The 20,925-nt window shown below is 35.7% G+C and overlaps 1 protein-coding gene across 1 annotated transcript; it reads right to left on the bottom strand.

Moving 5' to 3' along the window:
* Positions 1-1,248: 1,248 nt before the first annotated feature.
* LOC108324726 (pentatricopeptide repeat-containing protein At4g18520, chloroplastic) lies at positions 1,249-5,639 on the bottom strand. Its single transcript, XM_017557660.2, has 4 exons — positions 5,303-5,639; positions 4,080-4,426; positions 3,676-3,844; positions 1,249-3,290 (listed from the first exon to the last, which is right to left on the bottom strand). The coding sequence occupies exons 1-4, from the start codon at positions 5,454-5,456 to the stop codon at positions 1,513-1,515; spliced, it is 2,448 nt and encodes an 815-aa protein (XP_017413149.1). The 5' UTR covers positions 5,457-5,639; the 3' UTR covers positions 1,249-1,512.
* Between the last annotated feature and the right edge of the window lie 15,286 nt (positions 5,640-20,925).

The raw sequence follows: 20,925 nt of genomic DNA, 5'->3' as shown, positions 1-20,925 counted from the left end.
AAAAAACAATATATTTATAGGTTGTCAAATCCATATAATAGGATTTCTTTTTATCTTAGCTTTGTTGTCGTAATTATAAAATCTGATAAAGCTAATAGTCAACTTCGAATAAAGATGTTGGTATTGTTAGGATGTAAAAAGGATGAAAAGTATAGGAAATACAAATCTCAAGTTCATCATAGTATATACAAAACAAGAAGATGTGAGTGTCATTTTAAATTGAGAGAGGTGTGTATTGAAGGTTGTACATGAATATCATAACCATGATTTAAGATAGAGTTTAGTTGATCACCCTTCTCTTGAGAGGTTAAAAATTCTACTAAAATTGTTTATTGATATAACTAAAAATCAAATGAAACATTCAAACATTATTCTCACTAAAAGGTCATATGTAACAAAGTAATTACAACAAATAATTTGATCAATAAAAGAATTGTGATAATTAATGGATCATGCACCATGTGTGAAGTAATAAACGAATATGTAAGTCATCTATTTTTCATCATATGTGATGGGGCACATGTGGAACGAGAACAACAAATGAGTTATATTATAATTGTGCATCATTTAATGCCAAAATGACATTTCTATCAATTTTAATTACCTCATTTAATGCCAAAATGGCATGTGGATGAAAGTAATATGGGTGATTTGGAAAAAAAAAAGTAATACTATATTCATAAATAAAATAACAAATGCTCCAAAGACGTTTACAGTGGATAACTAATAAATTTCCTTAATCACAATTTACCAACTCATATTGGTGCCTTAACCTTATAACATGTTTAAAATTCATGAGGTAATTAAGGATTAGGGATTAGGAATCAGAGTTGTGGGTATACAAGGTCAGATTAAGAAGCAAAGTTACACTCATATGTCACACTTTACATATTATGCAGAGATCTGCAGTCCTTTAGCAGGAGAATGCATAAAACAACAGAACTATTAGCAAGATAAAGTGTTGAGTGGCTGAGCAACAGTGGCTGTTGTGATTTTTGGGATAATGAACCTACAATACCAGATAAACCATTTTTCTAGCAACATAATCAGACCACAGTGGAGCCTCCAACAGATCATAGTATGTTCTGTTTATTTATAGTGTAACACAAAATATCATTTTTCTTGCTTTAGGATTGTAGCTAAGGTGTGAGGAGCATAACCCAATATAAAATATAAAACACGACATAAAGATATATATGAGAGCAGCATCCTTCATCATAAATGGAGTCTTCAGAGAAAGTGTCGCTCTTAAAAATCCCTTTCGATGATGAAGTGATTGAGATATTCCTTTTCATTTTCTCATCATTGTTCATTCTTTTACATAGATGGTAGATACAAAGAGAGCAAAAGAAGCCTATCACTAGTATTTGGTGGCACAATGTTTCTAAAAAATCATTATGTATACTCCTCGTCTACTGAATATACAGTATCCTTTAGCTGCAGCTATAATCTAATTAGGTATATTCACTTGTTCTTCAATATTGATTGATGCTCCTATCTTGTAGAAGATTACTAGGAATACAAGTAATGTGAAGAAGATTCACCACTCTGTTGAATGTCTCCATGCTCAACACCTCCACAAGCACTAACAACTGTTGTATGGATATAATCATCCACCACAAGACCTTCAGCTTGCATTCTGTGCACGAGCTTCAGAGCCTCTCTAGCATGTCCATTCCATGCATAAGCCAAGATCATGGATTCCCAAGACACCAAATTCCTCTCCGGCATGTTGTCAAAAACTTGAAAAGCATCAGCAACATATCCGCATTTTGAATACATATATATTAAAGCACTGTTCACAAATACATTAGACGAGGCAGGAGACTTGCTTGCATATGAATGAATTAACTTTCCAAGCATTGGAGCTTCTAGTTCTGCACAAGCCTTCAAGGCTGATGAGTAAGTATAGGAATTAGGTAACACGCCTTCTTCCATCATTTCTTGCAGAAACTCCAGAGCCTCTTGTTCAAGCCCAAGTCTAGCACAACCAGAGATAATGGCAGTCCAAGAAACTACATCCCTAAGTGGCATGTGCTGAAGCACCTTGAAAGCATAAGAGTATTCTTTACACTTGCAATAGAACCAGACCAAAGTGCTTCCTATATACATGTTCGTATGGAAAATACGTTTGATTATCTGTGCATGAACCTCTCTTCCAATTAGCAAAGCTTTTGTTGTGCCACAAGCCATCAAGACACTTAAAACTGTCAATTTATTAACATGCATTCTTTTACTCTCCATTAATCGAAAGAAGTTTATGGCCTCTTCACCAAACCCATTTCGAGCATATCCTGATATAATAGATGTCCAAGTAGCTGTATTTCTGATTTTCATTCTATCAAACACCCCTTTAGAATCCACCATCAATCCACATTTTGCATACATATCAACTAGGGAAGTTCCTATAAAAACATCACTCTTACAGATATTCTTTATTATGGCACCATGAAGCTGTGTTCCAAATTTCAGTGCTTTATTTTCTCCACAAGCCTTTAGTGCACTACATATAGTATATTCATTAGGAAAGAACCCTTCACCTAGCATTTGTGACAACATCAACATCGCTTCATACCCAAACCCTTGTTGGGAACAGGCAGTGATCATAGTTGTCCAACATATTACATCTCGCTCTGCCATACAATCAAATGCCCGAAATGCACTTGATATATCGCCACATTTTGCATAAAAATGAACAACAGCATTGTCCACAATTATATTCCTCCATCTGCTTTTCAAAATACGAGCATGGATTTGTTTCCCCAGCTTTAAATCCACTCTTTTACCACACAAATTCATGATACAGACAAACATCTTACTGTTGGCTGGAACCCCATGTTTAACAGAATCTTGAAACAACTTAAAAGCCTCATCATCCAAGTTACATTTTAAATATCCATCAATAATAGCAGTCCATGTAACTGTATTCTTTCTTGGCATTCCATCAAACACACAACGAGCCCGATCCAACTCAACCAATCTTAAATAGCTACAAATCAAATTATTATCAACATAAGTATTTGAATGTCTAAAACATTTCAAGACAATTGCATGTACCCTTCCGACTTCTTCCACATTATAACACAATTGTAGCCAATGAGCAACTAATTCTGGATTGAAGCATTGATTTTTCTCACCTAAGTTGTCTATCTTCCAGCAGGAAGCATCTGAAGGAGACTTGATAATATCTTGGAAGTTCAATTCTGCAGCATTTAGTGTTTCAATGCTTTCCATTGCACTGTCATAGTCTTTTACGGCAGCCAAAAACATGTTCCGAAGCTTTGCAAAATCTTGTTACATAAACATAGGGTGAAAATATACCAGATTAATTAATTAGGCAAGTTTGAACTATAAATCGACTCATTACTTGAATACTAACATCAAGGACATAAAAATCCCAAGGCATATTATCACAGTTTATCAAAGGTTATGGCTAAGCCAGACAAACACTAGCCGAACAATGAGTTATAAAAGAACTTTTGGAGAGATGAGAATGAAAATGTAATATGATTTTTCTGGGGATGGATTTGATTATAGAAGACACCAACATTATAAAATATCTAAAAACTCTGAAACTAAGGGATATCATTCAGTTCTGTGGCTGACCAAATACTTGAAAGCAAAATATACTCTCATAAGAAACACTAATTCAGAATTCAAAGCATTTAGTCTCACCATTTTGTGTTTCAAGATTGTTGACAGAAGATTCAGCTAAGGTATGAAGATGCATAAAGAATTCTCTTGTGAAATCTCTACGACTCCTTGAAACAATTTCACTAATTTCAGATGGATTCTCTTTGATCATTAGGATAAGTTCATTGTGTCTCTGCAACTCTTCATCTATCTGAAGAAGAGGAGTATTAAATGACTTTGTGAATGCCATAAATAACAATTTAAAGGATTGGTATACTATTTAGACATACAACGTTTCCATTAATGACGTTTCTTTGTTATAGGGGTGGAGGATAAAAGGTTAGATAGAACAGAACTGTGTCAGATTGATTTTAATTAGTCACCACCCATATCATGATGACAGAGTGATGGGTATAATTTTCAATATCAAATAAGCAATGAAAGACCTCTTTAAGCTTCTTTCCAAGCCAGAGCAGTTTGTTCTTCAGCACTGGATTGTCTATGGCATCTGCCTTGTCCCGACAGTGTCTAAAGAAATGGGGCCTAATATTGCTCCACTTTTTGTTTAAAATTAAAAACTTTCTCCAATCGGTCTCGTGCAGCATGAAAGACTCGATTAGCTTGTCACAATCTCTAAAGATCATTTCATAGTTATCCAAGAACCCCATACCATCATCAACATCATCACAAGAACTATCACCACAAGAGGCACCAGTACATGAAAACCCTTTACTGATAGGATTCAGCACTGCTTTTGTGTCAGGTGCATTGACTGGAAAGTAATGCTGCTGATCTGCTAGATCAAGAAACAAGTTAGCATAATTAGCATAACATTTAGGATCCTCTCCTGAAACGCACCATCAATTCAAGTGAGATAAATACAATTATATTTCAAAACTATTTATTTATTCCTCATAATTTTAGTTCCTACACATGGATGAAAACTAAGTTTGGGTTCCTGGTGTTAATATCAAACAAGTTACAAGCTAAAAATTCTTTTGGCAGTGATAAACCGTTGCAAAAGAAAACCTACAGGACCTAAAACTTACCATTTTCTCATACAAGGACTAAAACTTGAAATGCAAACCATTACAGGGACCGAATGAATACTTTAACTTATTACAAATTAGGTTTAAAATAAGTTTGATTCCGCTAAATATTTGACAACTCCATATTTACAGCGGTTTTGCGAACTGTTGCCATAGAGAAGCAAATAATGCTGCTCATTTCCATGCTTGCCATGGTGTTCACCAAGTAAAACACTTTTCTGTATTTGGGATGTTTCCTCCCATCTTTTAGACTCAATCCTTCTCCAGTGATCTTTGTTTCATTTTTTCCATTGAATAAAATACAAGGGCAGCTAAAAAACATAACATTTAATGTTATCAATAAATCTCAACCGGGAAAAACGAATATTATTTATTGACTCTTTAATCACATCAAAACCGTTTTCATTAAAAAAAAAACAATTCGGGTCCTTCACCTTTCTTTTTGTTTGTTCAGTGTCACAAATCACGACAGTGAAGATAAACCAAAAAAAAAATGGAACTCCGTATGCTGATTTTACCTTCTAAGCTCTACCCAAACAACAGTACATAACATATAACGCAGAAAACATGTAAAAAAATAGTGGGGTGAGAAAACATAGAGTTGAAAAGCAGTGAGTGACCTTTGGAAGCAAAAGCTGAGCATGGAAGACGAAGTGGATTTGCAACGAACAAGGAGAAGGGTGAGGGTAACTCTGGAGTGGGTTTGTGAGTGTGAAATCTCTGTTGAAACGAAGAAGAGGAATGGAGAATTGCGGTCCTTAACGGTAACTCCATATGTCAAAGTATAGGAAGAGATTGTGAGGTTTTGTGGAGGAAGAAAAAGAGTTCTGAGCTCAGACACTGTGGTGGTGAAGAAGAATTAGAACTAAAAATGAAAAGGTTGAAACTTGCAAGAAGTTTAAAAATATCTTAAGTTTTGGGATGGAATGGATTGTTGATATTTTGTGGGAGGTGAAGTATCTAAAGAATTCAGTGAGGGGATAAGGGATCTGCATATGCAACTTAAAATTACTTCATTTAAATGTATCTTTTTCAATTTTTTTTTTATTTTTTTTAAATACTTTTACATAAATTTGTCTAAACAGGTACAATTTTTATTAATTTTTAACCTACAATAAGATGATGTGTTAAATGCATTTCAATTAACGTGATTAAATTATTTAATACAAAATATTGATTATTTAATATTTGATATACACAAACTTTTTGTTCTAACTTTTGTTATGTGTTGATTAAAAACAATACAAAAACTCTTTAATCAATATTTCAAATCATTGTTATTATTTTATTTTACTTATTTATGAAATTTGTTACTTTGTATAAAAAAAATAGATTATTTTATAGATAATTCATCCTTGTTTTTTTAATGGCAAATAAATAAATAATTAAGATAAATAATTACATATTTAATTAAGTCAAAATGCAACATTTCATTTTTAATAGGATGAAACTAATAAAAATTAAATATTTTATTGTCAATATTAAAAACAAATAATTCAAAGTATATATGGCATTATATAATTATTCAAAAGAAAGAGAACTATATTAACATAATATATACAAAGGAACTATTAAACTAATGTTTTTTCTCTAAAATTGTACACGTCAAAGAAAAAACTATCCTATGATTTAAATTGGAGGTTCTCATCCTATCAACTCTTTATCATTATATGCTAACACCATAAAAGTTATTATTGCAAAAAAAACAAATATACAACAAAAACATAAGGATAAACTAGCTGGAAAAAAACAACATATGTCTATAATACAATAAGTCATTTAATTACAACATTACATAAGTTTATAAATACAACCAAAATCTTTTAGACTCAATTTATTTAGATATGTGTACTTGAGTCAAACTCATGAAGTTATACACTTGGAGTGAATATACCATGTTTGATACAAGAAGGTCTAACACCATAGGACCCATCACAAGAGGAATGGCCAAAAAGCTCAAAGATAAATATTCTCTTCAAGGTCAAGTACTATTTGCTATCTTTGGATGGAAAATTGGAGAACAAGAAGATATGCCAAATCTGCCAAAACATGGAGAAGGGTAAAAAGGACATTTCTATACAAAAAGGGGTGTACTTATCCTTCTATGGGGCTGCATTAGTAAATGTTTTTTTTCACATAAAACTCAATTTTCACGTGTTTTAGAAGCCATACATGTAGCACATGGGTTCAGATCTGCAACGTGAAAATTGCTTGCTTAAAGCCTTGAGATTAATCTATAAAATCTCATAGGAAAAGCTTGTAAATCACTTTTGGATTGTAGTAAAGAATTTCTGCTGAAATGCATAGTAAATTCCTTCTCCAAGAGTCACTTCTTAGCTTGATTTCCATTGCAACTTCCTTCCACTCTAGGAAGCCTTCTGAGTTGTGAATCACCTCTCCAAGCTAGCCTTCATATCCATTCACCATAATCACCAATCATCCGCTGCTTCACATCCAAAACTCCTAACCAATCTGCTCATGAAATTCCAAGTCTACAGCTGCTAATGCTACTGTTCCATTGGTTTCAGCAAGCTGTCCAAGTCTCTTTGCACCTCCAATCTCACGGATCATCTTCTCTACATCTCCTAGGATGTATCAAGTGGTATTCAGAGCATAGGTTCTAACTTGAACCGTGAGATAAGTGGCTTCATCTTTCATTTTTCAAACTGTCATTCAAATTCCTGCTATGTCTTGTGGTTCTGCTAAATTCTGTTTCTGTTTCAGCATCTATGATGTGTTTAGGCTTCTATGTTTTGAGTTTTATTGATACCAGTCCTATTTGCTTGAGTCTAGCATCATTTTATTCGGTTATCTCTTGCTGTTTTGAGTCATTTTTACCATTTAAACATCATTTCTGGTTTTTGTCTTATGTCTTGTTAGTTACTTTGCTGTTTTTGTTATCAAATCTGGTTTCAACCAAGTTTTACCAAAAATCTGAGTTGTTTGAATGTGGCTACACCAATTAAGAGCAATGAATACTTCAGAAATGAGCTCAGGTGTTTAGATCTACCATTCAAACTCAAATCTGTGCAGGTTGTTCAAAGATGACAGCATTTAAGTTCTGTTTTTTTTTTTGTGTTGCACTGTTACTGTTTTATGGTCATTTACTGATCTAATGAACAACAGTTGATTGATCCATTATCTGAACCATTTGGAAGATGAAATGAGTTGATTCCAAATAGTTTGTCATGTGGCAAGAGTGTCTAAGCATTTGGCCGGGATGCATGTGTTTCCTTGGGTAAATTCTGCTTAATTGTGTGTGGTTAGTATTAGATCATTGCTAACCATCATCAACACTGAATTTCTGCATTTGTGCAACTTTCAAATACCATTTCTAACTCCTCTTTGCTGTTTTCAAATCATAATTACTTTTGAATCAAAATTTGACCATGCTAGTTGTTAAATTTAGCTGAAAGCTGGTACTGCAGTAGTGATTCTCTGTTTTATATAGTTTTGATGCATCCAATTAGTTCCAACAAGTCATCATTCATCATCAAAACATGTTTGAATCATTGGAAAATAACTAGGTGCAGTACTGTTCATTTGGTATATTTTTCTGCATTGAAAAATTGATTCTGCTGAAAATTGTGCTGGTTTATTGTCAAATTCTGCACTGCATTATTTTGCTTGATTCATCACTTTTAGATGCAGTAAAAGCCATGGTCCATTTAAAATATTAAGATAACAATTCAATAGAGATATTACATATGTTAAAAGGCACTTAGGACCATTGCATCATCAGTGTTGAAAGTTTGAAGTGTATAGTATTGTTGCTGTTAAAATCTGGTGCAGAAATCTGGTGCAATTCATTCAGGCATTTCATCAAACAATTTTATCAATTTTCAATGCATAGCCAATTCGTGTGTGATTCTAATCTAAAGTCTTTTCTTGTGTTTTAAATCTGATCTAGAACCCTTCTTAGGATCTATTTGAGGTGCCACCGTGTTTGAAAACCCTGTTATTGCTTGATTTTCGATTTTTCTACATTCTGCACACCATCTGTTTGACAAAAGTCCTGGTGTTGCTGTCACCTGGATGTGATTTTGCTGGCAATTGTGGTGGTACTTTCTGTGATTAACTGGTTTGTTGGATAGGTGAACTATAACTCAAATGGCTCATTGCAAGTGGAAGCATCAAAGGAAGTTCAATTGGTGAGGAAAGTGAATGAAGTTGAGCCTTGAAGAAGGAAAGGCCGTGACTTGCAGCAGAGTTCCATACTGCAGAAAAATTAATTCCTTTGTTTAAGCACTTTGCAGCTGAGAGAATTGTGTGGAATCCAGTAGATTCAAGTTCTTTGAGAGCAACCAAAGCTGCATACATTGTTTCCCTAGCCTATTCTAACTTTTCCTTTCCAAGTTACCCAATTTTCTTTGTAATTTCCATTGTTTTCTTTGGTTGTAAGTTCCAAATCCAAGCAAGTGAGGTGCTAGAGTTCACAAGTGCTCTTCCCTCATTTGTAACTAGACTCAAAAGAAGTCTCACAACCTAAAATTGAGTAGTGAGTGTGTCTTAGATCCAAAGTCTAAGCCTCACCTAGGAGACCTCACTTTAATGGTTTTTCCAATTTTCGACTAGATAACATATATCTTGTGCGAATAGGAAGCTCTCTTAGGGGTCCGAATTTAGAGTTAGGTTGTGTTCTTTCTTTACTTTGTGTTTTCTTTGTTGTCTTTAAGACTTAAGTGGATTTAAGAGTGATTTTGATCTAAGGACTCTAGTAAGTAACTAGAAGCATATTTGGCAAGGATAAGGCTTGGTACTTAAGCATTCCTAGTGAATCACCTCCCTTACCTGGAATATTGCTTTCAAGTGAAAAGCTCTAGTCTTTACTTCAAGAATAACATTTAAGTCCATCATAATGTCTAGAAGGCATTCTCCTAGGATTAGTGATAATGAAAAAGAACATTTTTCTCTTCAAACTTTAGTTAATGAATTCAAGGAAATAAGAAGAGAAATGAATGAAGAGAAAGTCAATAGAGAGCTTCAAAATGCTGTTATTCAAGATGAGTTGAGAATGATAAGGAAAAGTAAGTCTAGGGGAAGTCAGAGTGACAACTCTCAAGAGGGAGGGATGACCATGAGTCTGGGTGATTATTACCCTCATCAGCCTTCTACTTCTAGAAGGCATAGGAGAAATTCTCATGCACCCCCACCCCCTAAAGAAGTCAATGTTGTGTTGCCTCACTTCCATGGGAAGGACAATGTAGAGGCTTATCTTGATTGGGAGATGAAGGTGGAACAATTATTTGAATGCCACCAAGTGAGTGAAGAGAGGAAGGTCTCTCTAGCTACCCTAAGTTTTCAAGGGTATGCAATGTACTGGTGGACTGCTTTGGTCAAAGAGAGGCTTAGACATCAAGCCCCTCCCATCCACTATTGGAATGATCTCAAGTCTGCCCTTAGGAGGAGACACATTCCCTCCTACTACAATAGAGAACTCATGGATAAACTCCAAAGGTTACAACAAAGGTCTATGACAATTGAGGAATATAGACAAAAGATGGAGTTGTATATGATGAGGGCAGGTATAGTGGAGGGTCCAGAAATTACTTTAGCTAGATTTTTAAGTGGGCTCAATTTTGACATAAGAGATAGGGTTGAACTTCTACCTTATAGAGATTTGAATGATCTTGTTCAAATGTGTATAAAGGTAGAACAACAAAACTTGAGAAAATCTTCTTCTAAAAGAATTCAAGTTCAACCTACTTTTGAAAAGAAAATTTTTAAAGAAAAAGAGCCATTTAAACCTCTAGCCAAAATAGAAGAGAGACCCAAGAAAGAAACACCCTCACACACCAGAACCAGTGAAATCAAATGCTTCAAATGTCTAGGAAGGGGTCATGTAGCTACTCAATGTCCTACAAAAAGAAACATTATTTTGAAAGGCAAGGACATTTATAGTAGTGAAAGTGACACCCCAACTAGTACAAGTGAGAGTGAGGAAAGAGAGAGGGAAGAGGAAATATATGCTGATGATGGGCAACTGCTCATGGTGAGAAGGATACTTAGCAACCAACCAAGTCTTGAACACATATCACAAAGAGAGAACATTTTTCACACAAGATGTAAAATTCAAGAAAATCATTGTTCTCTCATTGTTGATAGTGGATCTTGTTGCAATTGTTGTAGCACAAGGTTGGTTGAGAAGTTGAAGCTTGATATTATACCCCATCCAAAACCTTATAAACTTCATTGGCTAAATGAATATGGGGATATAATAGTCAAGAATCAAGTGAAGTTGGCATTTTCCATTGGGAACTTCAAAGATGAAGTTTTATGTGATATAGTTCCCATGGAAGCATGTCATGTGTTATTGGGGAGACCATGGCAATTTGATCATCAAACTATCCATCATGGTCTAACCAATACCATCACTATCCATCAAAAGGACAAAAAGTTTGTGCTTCATCCTTTGACTCCTACCCAAGTGGCTAAGGATCAAGCACAAATGAAGTCCTTAAGAAAGCAAGAACATGATCAAAAGAAAAAGTCAAAAAGAAAGGAAGGTATAGCAACAAGTGTGCCACCTAAGGTCACTCAACATGAAGTCCTTTTAAACAAAAAGACTTTAATCAATACACTTCAAGTTGAGCAACCTTCATATCTTCTTCTTTGTCAAGGGACACTTACATGCACATCTAATGATTCAAAGACTTCAACTCTTTCTCCATCCATTCAAAAACTTTTGAAAGAATTTGATGATCTATTCCCACAAGAAATTCCAAAAGGGCTTCCACCCATAAGAGGAATTGAACATCAAATTGATTTCATTCCAGGGGCAATTCTTCCTAATAGGCCAGCCTATAGGACAAACCCCCAAGAAACTAAGGAGATTGAGACACAAGTCCAAGAGTTGCTAGATAAAGGCTTAGTTCAGAAGAGTCTAAGTCCATGTGTTGTACCAGTGTTGCTTGTCCCAAAAAAAGATGGGAAGTGGCGCATGTGTTGTAATTGTAGAGCTATCAACAACATTACAATCAAGTATAGACATCCCATTCCTAGGCTTGATGATATGTTGGATGAATTGCATGGAGCACAAATATTTTCAAAGGTAGATTTAAAAAGTGGCTATCACCAAATAAGAATTAAAGAAGGTGATGAATGGAAAACTGCCTGATGGACGAACGCCCGAGAAGCTGACGACCGAAGCTGTGCGAGCTCGATTCGGACTCCTCGAAGCTTCTCCGACGAGTGAAGACGCAGCGAAATGGAATAGGAAACTCGAGATTGAAGGGGAAAACGGAGATCGAAGAGTGGAAAACTTAAATTGGACACGAAGAAACCCTCAAAGGGTGAGGAGACTCAATATAAACCGATTAATCGGTTCAAACAACTGATTGAACGTTGGAAAAGAAGGAAGAACGGAGGAAATAAGGTTTGTTCGGTGAAAAATGAAGGAATAATGAAAATGAAGGAGGAAGTGAGACGAAACCCTAGAGGAGAAGATGAGATTCGGTGGAAAACCTGGATCTAGGGTTGCAATGACGGAAGCAAGGTAGAATAGAGGTTGAACCTGGAATCTGTGATGAAACCAAAGCAAAACGGTGAAGAGGATGTGGTTGATGGCCGAGGAGCTATTGAGAGAGTGAAATGCAAATGATTGTGGCTGAGGCGTGATGGAATGAAGAATGTGAGGTAGAGCGCTGACGCATGCTCTAATGAGGTGGCAGCGAAGGAGAGGTAGCGTGGAGGAGAGGCAGCACCATGGAAAATGGAATATGAGAGTGAGAAAGGTGCTTGGAAGGTGGCTAGAGGGAGTCTTTGGACTCTCTAGCCTTGACTCTCAAAAGAGAATTGTTTCTGGTTTCAGAAAACTCAATTCTCATTAATTTCAAAAATGCTAATACAAGAGAGGAGTTGGGTATTTATAGTAACCCATGCTCCTTAAGAGCTAAGCTAGGAAAAGTAAAAATACAAAAGGAGGACTACGTCAAGGAGGATTCCATCATGCCCTCCCTCTTAAGAAAAGATTTGTCCTCAAATCTGGCAATCGCCTTATGAAGAAGCTCCACACAATCTTTGGGAGCATGGCCATCTTGGAGTGGCCTTATTCTTTTAGATCTAGTTTTCTTCCTCCTGGATCAAACACGAATCTGCAATACACATCAAATATATCTTCGGTTAATATCAATCCAAGAAAGAATTTTTCTTTAAAAACAAGAGAATAAGAACTTCTAATACTTTGATTAGTAATCTTTAAAAATTTTAGAAGTCCAAATTCAATTTTATCTTGAGTTAATTGTTTTCTTAAAGATAACAATAACTCAAGATTTGAATTGTCATATTGTGAAAATGTTTTCATGACAATTGGTTTGAAAGAGAAGTCAAAAATTGAAAAGTAATCAATTATTGGAAAAGAAGTAAAGATTTGGAAACCTTCCCTTTTAGGTTCCACAGTCTTTGAAAGAATAGGATTTGTCATCAGTAACAATTTCTCCTTTTCTTTCTTCTCTCTTCCTTGCCTTTCTCTCTTTTCTTCTTTTCTCTCTTCTTCTCTTCTTAATTCCTCTCTTCTTCTCTCTTCTCTTTTCTCTATTTGTTCTCTTTCTCTCTTCTTTTCTTCTTTCCTTTCTTCCTTTTCTTTTCTCTCAATCTCTCTTTCTCTTTTCTTATCCTTGATCTCCTTAAGTCTTGCCCCAAATTCTAATTCTCTACGAAGAAACCCATGATCATTTAAACTCTCAAGAAATAATTTTCCATCATCAATGCAATCCCTAATTAGTTCTAGGTTTCTTTTAATGCTTGAAGGCACAAACTTTCTTCTCATGCAAGCTTTTAAATCATGCCAATCACGAATGGAGGACTTTCTACCTTTCCTAACATGATATTGTCTTTCATCCCACCACTCACTTGCATGCTCTTCTAACTTAGAGAGATATATGCTAAGGACATAATATTCACTCTCTTCATAAAACCAAGGATTTATTTTATCAATTTTTTTTTCCCAAGCTAGATATGTTAATGCACCTATGTCTTTACCAAAGAATGGAAGATTCCTAGCTTGTTTAAACATTTCATCAACATTATCTAACCTAGAAGACCTATATGAACCATAAGAAGACATCTTTGTTTTTAAAAGTTTTCTTAATCTAAAGGGTTCAAAACTTTCACTTAGACAAGTCCCAGGTAAGAGAGGTGAGCTAAAGAGCTGCTTAAGTACCAAGTCTTGCCTTGCCAGAAATGTCTTAGGCTACTAACTAATTACCCCTTAAACTAAAATCACCTTTAGAAACAAAGTACACAACTCAAACAATTAATCACAATTAAAAGACTAGACTCTCGGACTCTAATGTGATAAGGCTTAGAGTTTAATCCCTTTTAGCCTAAATCACCCCTAAACGTGAACACAAAATCAAACAAACAAAACACTTCAGAAACCAGCGGACTCTAATGACCCCTACGAGAAACACAAATCAAATCACACATTCATCTATCTACCTATGCTAAATTTAAAGCAAGTAAAGTTGCCAAGAGTTTGAAAGAGCACCAAGGACTCTTCCAAAGCACTTGGACTTTATAAAAGGCCCTTTTACAAAACAAAGCTAAAGCTAACAGTGGCTAACACAAGCCTATTAGAAACAACATTGAAACTAAAAGAAAGCTATAGCCTATCAGCCTATTACACATCAAATGAAACAAAACATATACAAAGAAAGCAAAACTATGTAGGCTGCTAGGGTCTGGTCCTGGTTCAGCTACAGTCACTTTTGATGCCAAATCATTGTGCTAAAAACACGTACACTGATGTTGCTGTTTTGGGCAGCTTTGGCCCCCTTTTCTAGCTTCTGGATTCCACTCTCTTTGGATCTGATTCACCACTCCTGCAAAACAGTATATAACAACATGTGGATTAGGGAATCTGATGCAAACAAATTACAAGAAGAGATACACAACAATTTAAAGTCTTCCCTTTAGTTCAGAAGACAACTGCTAGCCTGCTCCAACTAAACGTTTGCCCAACTTTGTTACTTCAATTTCTTATTGCTGGATAACTTGGGCAATCTAGCTTCTGGTCAATCCTATAATCACAAATGCACAAAACTGCTGTGAGTATTCACTTAGTTAAAACAGATTGCAAAAGAAGATATAGGGTAGTAATAACTTCCCTTTCTCTTGGCTGCACAAGCTTTCCAAGCTTTCCCCTAAGATTCTACTGCTGCTCAATTAAAGTCCAGATATTTATCAACTCTGCACACAACAACACACCTATTCTACACTTTTTTTCCTGCACTGATTCAGTTCAAATATGCACACAGAAATTACACCAATTCCAGCAAAATACACATAAAGATGGATATTAAACCAGATGCAAATGGGTGTAATTCAAGGCTGAAACCAAACTGATTGAACAATCATTCCAAGCTAATCAATCAATGGAGAAAGATTAACATGATGTAATGCAGAAATTGGTAGTTAAAACAGTGTTGTTGCAATTCCAGACATGCTCATAAAACAATCAGCACATTATTTGCAATTTCTATGTATCTACCAAGTTCCCATAGATCTTATCAAATCATAATCAGCCTTCAACAAGCCCAATTAAACCAGGAAATCAACAATTCACTATCAAAACAATGAGTATATCAATGAATTCAGCAGGCAATGTTTGAAATTAAAGTGAGTGCAATGACAGTTTAAACATTCACAAGCACAATTAGCATCACCAGCAAATCAGCAATCACATTCAAACATTTAATATCTCACTGAATTCAGTAAACAATTTATAATTGAAAATGAATGCAAGAGCAAATTAAAACAATCACAATTGCTCTAGTTTGCTCACTCAACTCCTTTTCCCTGCACAATGAACAATTACAAACAGTTAGATTAACAATGAATTCTCTATTTCAAAGTACCAAGGAATTAGGCCAAGTCAGCCTCACTAAACTCACTACACTCAGGCTTCTCTTTTGAAAGTTAAAGCACATAAATGAAAAGGTTTAGAAGGGAGATTCTCCCTTGGCAGTTCAAGGCTTGAGAGTCTTTCAGACCACCACCACCTAAGATGCTACCAAGCACACAAACCTTCCTTCAATTTCCAGAAACCAAAGTATAACAACTTCTCAATCAAGAATGGCTAGGCTAAAGTCAGAAATCAGAAACCAGAACAGAACAGGACAGCCACAAGACAATGACAGCACAGCAGATAATGAAACTGACTCAAGATCAACTCTAGATCAGATTATGAAAACAAACAAAGCTCAAATTAGAACAGCAGATCAGAGTTTACACGTGCAAGACAAAACCAAGACAACCAACAATTGACAAACAAGAAACAAAGCTTTTGATCAAAGTGAGCACTCAAACAGGATCCTAAGATCAGTTCTAGAGTAGATGTTAAAAGCAATAAAAAAAAAACCAAACAAGTTGCATTTGCACCCAATTCAAATTCAGTTCAGAATTGTTTGCAACTGTTCCATAAAATGCCTAAGAGAAAAGGCTTTTCTAATGCATCAGCTTTCATAAAAGTCAATTGCACTGGTCTGTCAGCTTTTTTGAACTATATAAATGTTTCTTTTGAATTGTTTTACATGTAAACAGAATGACCAAGCTTTTTGCTGCAATGACAACTCAATTTCAAATGCACCAGTTCCACAAATTTCAGAAAAGGCAAACAACTAGCAACTTGTGAATGAAAAATGCCAAAAATTTGGTGGTTTAAAGAGTGAAAAATGCTTAGGGCAGCTATAACTCGTGGTTTCTTTGCATCATCAGTTTCAAATATCTAAAAGAAACTTGTTTGTAAAGCAACTGGATGCAGAAACACACTATCTCAAAATTTGACTTAATCAGCCCCAAATTACTCAATGTAAGCAACTTAACCACTCAAATATTGACTCAAAGATTCAAATAGCTTTTTATCAACTAGCTAAAGTCAAAGACATCAATTAAAATTCAAACAAGACACTAAGAAGTTAATGCAAGATGTCCAGCAAGGATCTAATGCTAAACCAGATTAAGAAACGCAAAGAACATAGACACAAGCAAAGTTATGCAGATCGGCCAACTGCAAATGAGACTCTATTGGAGTTTTCTCAGTGCAACCAAGCTTTGCCAAAGCAATTCATTGCTTATATGGTATGCACATGGTACTAGCTCAATCAATCAGATGCATCTCAATCAAACAAAATAACCAGAAACAGATTAGGCACCAAATAAGTGTTGTGAACCAATGCAAAGCTGCATCTCATGTCAAACACTAAGCACCCGAGCTCTTAATGAATTTGTCATTGCTCATATGGTGTGCATTTGTGAGTAACAGCCAGGCTCAAATCACATAAGACAATGCAATCATTCAAAATTGCCAATGGAAATCTGTCAGCCAGCTTATTCATTCGAATGAGTCATAGCTTTTGAGGCTTGACAGAAATTACACCAAGGTTAACTTCAAGTACTCACGAAATTGAATACTAACCCAGTTAAACACAGATTTAAAATGACAAAATAAGAAAATAACAAGACTAAACATGACAGGATAAGATTCAGAAAATGAAAGACTCAAATAAATTGGATTCACCGAATAAAATGAAATAAGACTCAAAGCATAACAAGCGCAGATCAAGAAACCTTATCAGAATTTGGAAACCTAAACACATTAAAACAAATTTCACTGAAATAAGATGCACGAAACACAAACTAATTCAATATCAAACCAGAAAAGAAATATTGAATTGATTCAATGACGAACAAAAATTAAACACAAGACAGTAAAGGAAAATGATGAACAACTCAGAAAAATGAAACACAACAGAGATGCGAAACAGAAACGCGAAACAGAAACGTGATATTAATCGAAACAAAGCGGAAATGGAAGAACAAACTCAGAATCAAGACAGAATAAAAAAAAAACAAAACTCAAACAACGAAGGAAACAGAAACACGATACTTACCTTTGACGCGTGGACGACCAAAGCTCTGATACCACTTGATGGACGAACGCCCGAGAAGCTGACGACCGAAGCTGTGCGAGCTCGATTCGGACTCCTCGAAGCTTCTCCGACGAGTGAAGACGCAACGGAATGGAATAGGAAACTCGAGATTGAAGGGGAAAACAGAGATCGAAGAGTGGAAAACTTAAATTGGACACGAAGAAACCCTCAAAGGGTGAGGAGACTCAATATAAACCGATTAATCGGTTCAAACAACTGATTGAACGTTGGAAAAGAAGGATGAACGGAGGAAATAAGGTTTGTTCGGTGAAAAATGAAGGAATAATGAAAATGAAGGAGGAAGTGAGACGAAACCCTAGAGGAGAAGATGAGATTCGGTGGAAAACCTGGATCTAGGGTTGCAATGACGGAAGCAAGGTAGAATAGAGGTTGAACCTGGAATCTGTGATGAAACCAAAGCAAAACGGTGAAGAGGATGTGGTTGATGGCCGAGGAGCTATTGAGAGAGTGAAATGCAAATGACTGTGGCTGAGGCGTGATGGAATGAAGAATGTGAGGTAGAGCGCTGACGCATACTCTAATGAGGAGGCAGCGAAGGAGAGGTAGCGTGGAGGAGAGGCAGCACCGTGGAAAATGGAATATGAGAGTGAGAAAGGTGCTTGGAAGGTGGCTAGAGGGAGTCTTTGGACTCTCTAGCCTTGACTCTCAAAAGAGAATTGTTTCTGGTTTCAAAAAACTCAATTCTCATTAATTTCAAAAATGATAATACAAGAGAGGAGTTGGGTATTTATAGTAACCCATGCTCCTTAAGAGCTAAGCTAGGAAAAGTAAAAATACAAAAGGAGGACTACGTCAAGGAGGATTCCATCACTGCCTTTAAGACCAAGTTTGGATTATATGAATGGCTAGTTATGCCTTTTGGTCTTACAAATGCTCCAAGCACATTCATGAGACTTATGAATCACGTCCTTAGGGATTGCATTGGGAAGTTTGTAGTTGTCTACTTTTATGACATCTTGGTATATAGTCAAAATTTGCAAACTCATGAAAATCATTTGAGAGTTGTTTTAACAATTCTTAGAAAACACAAATTGTTTGCAAACTTTGACAAGTGTACCTTTTGTGTTGATAGTGTCATATTTCTTGGATTTGTGGTTACCAAAAATGGGGTTCATGTGGACCCAGAAAAAATAAAGGCCATCCAAGATTGGCCTCCTCCAAAGAATGTAGGAGAAGTAAGGAGCTTCCATGGGTTGCCAAGCTTTTACAGAAGATTTGTTCCTAACTTCTCTAGTCTTGCTTCACCCCTCAATGAGTTGGTGAAAAAAGATGTTACATTCCATTGGGGGGATAAACAACAAAAAGCTTTTGAGCTACTCAAAGAGAAGCTCACACAAGCACCCATTCTAGCTTTGCCAAATTTTTCCAAAACTTTTGAGCTAGAATGTGATGCTTCAGGATTTGGCATAGGTGCAGTATTATTACAAGAAGGACACCCAATTGCATACTTTAGTGAAAAACTTCATGGTGCCTCTTGTAATTACCCCACCTATGACAAAGAACTCTATGCACTTGTGCGGGCTCTTCAAACTTGGGAACATTATCTTGTTGCCAAGGAGTTTATCATTCATAGTGATCATGAATCACTTAAGTATTTGAAGAGTCAACACAAGTTACAAAAGAGGCATGCTAAGTGGTTGGAATTCATTGAACAATTCACTTATGTTATTAAATACAAGAAAGGACAATCCAATGTGGTGGTTGATGCTTTGTCAAGAAAAATTAATCTATTAGCCACATTGGGAGCTCAAATTCTTGGATTTAATAACTATATTCACAAGATCTTGATTTTTCTCATATCTATGAGGAATGTCTCAATAAACCTCAAGGAGGATTCTATGTGAAAGAGGGATATCTTTTTAAAGAAGGAAAAATTTGCATTCCTCAAGGTTCACATAGAAAACTCCTTGTTAAAGAGATACATGAGGGAGGATTAATGGGACATTTTGGGGTAGAAAAGACCCTTGGCATGTTGAAAGAAAAATTCTTTTGGCCTCACATGAGAAGGGATGTTCAAAGGCATTGCTTTAAGTGTATAACTTGTTTAGAAGCTAAATCTAAATCAATGCCTCATAGACTGTATACTCCTTTGAATGTTGCTTCCACCCCTTGGGAAGAGATAAGTATGGATTTTGTGTTAGGTCTTCCCAAAACTTCTAGGGGTTTTGATTCTATCTTTGTGGTGATAGATAGATTTAGCAAAATGGCTCATTTTATACCTTGCCACAAAGTAGATGATGCAAGCAACATTGCAAAGTTATTCTTTAGAGATGTGGTTAAACTTCATGGGTTACCTAAGGTAATAGTTTCGGATAGAGATACAAAATTTCTTAGTCACTTTTGGCGGACCTTATGGTCTAGATTAGGGACTAAGTTATCTTTTTCTACTACTTGCCATCCTCAAACAGATGGTCAAACTGAAGTAGTCAATAGATCTCTTTCCACTTTACTAAGGGTAGTTCTTAAAGGAAATCACAAATCTTGGGATGAGTACCTACCTCATGTTGAGTTTGCCTACAATAGAGTAGTTCATGGAACTACTACATTGTCTCCTTTTGAAGTTGTTTATGGTTTTAATCCTTTGACACCCATGGATTTAATACCCCTTCCAAATTCTATTGATTTTGTTCATCAAGATGGGGTATCTAAATCTAAATTTATCAAAGATTTACATCAAAGGGTTAAAATTCAAATTCAACAACAAAATGAGAAATATGCCAAGAAACATAATAAGGGCAAGAAAGAGTTAATCTTCAATGAAGGAGATTTAGTTTGGATTCATCTTAGAAAGGAAAGATTTCCTCAACTAAGAAAATCTAAACTCAATCCTAGAGGAGATGGACCCTTTAGAGTGATCAGGAGGATTAATAACAATGCATATCAACTTGATCTTCCTCCTGAATATGGTGTTCATGCTACCTTCAATGTATCTAATCTTAAACCTTTTGCAGGATTTGATAGTGAAGATGAAGATCTTTTGGATTTGAGGGTAAATCCTTCTCAAGAGGGAGGGGATGATACAAGAAGGTCTAACACCATAGGACCCATCACAAGAGGAATGGCCAAAAAACTCAAAGATAAATATTCTCCTCAAGGTCAAGTACTATTTGCTATCTTTGGATGGAAAATTGGAGAACAAGAAGATATGGCAAATCTGCCAAAACATGGAGAAGGGTAAAAAGGACATTTCTATACAAAAATGGGTGTACTTATCCTTCTATGGGGCTGCATTAATAAATGTTTTTTTTCACATAAAACTCAATTTTCACGTGTTTTAGAAGCCATACATGTAG

This window comes from Vigna angularis, chromosome 1 (assembly GCF_016808095.1).
Source record: "Vigna angularis cultivar LongXiaoDou No.4 chromosome 1, ASM1680809v1, whole genome shotgun sequence".
In the NCBI taxonomy this organism is placed as follows: Eukaryota; Viridiplantae; Streptophyta; class Magnoliopsida; order Fabales; family Fabaceae; genus Vigna; species Vigna angularis.
This window is presented reverse-complemented; position numbering and strand designations above follow the sequence as displayed.

Excerpts from the sequence above, each read along its gene's own strand:
- LOC108324726 (XM_017557660.2), bottom strand. The coding sequence starts at position 5,456 with ATGGAGTTACCGTTAAGGACCGCAATTCTCCATTCCTCTTCTTCGTTT. Across the intron at positions 4,427-5,302 it reads CTCAGCTTTTGCTTCCAAAG|ATCAGCAGCATTACTTTCCA; the intron begins GTCACTCACTGC and ends TTGATCTAGCAG. Across the intron at positions 3,845-4,079 it reads TTGGAAAGAAGCTTAAAGAG|ATAGATGAAGAGTTGCAGAG; the intron begins GTCTTTCATTGC and ends CCTCTTCTTCAG.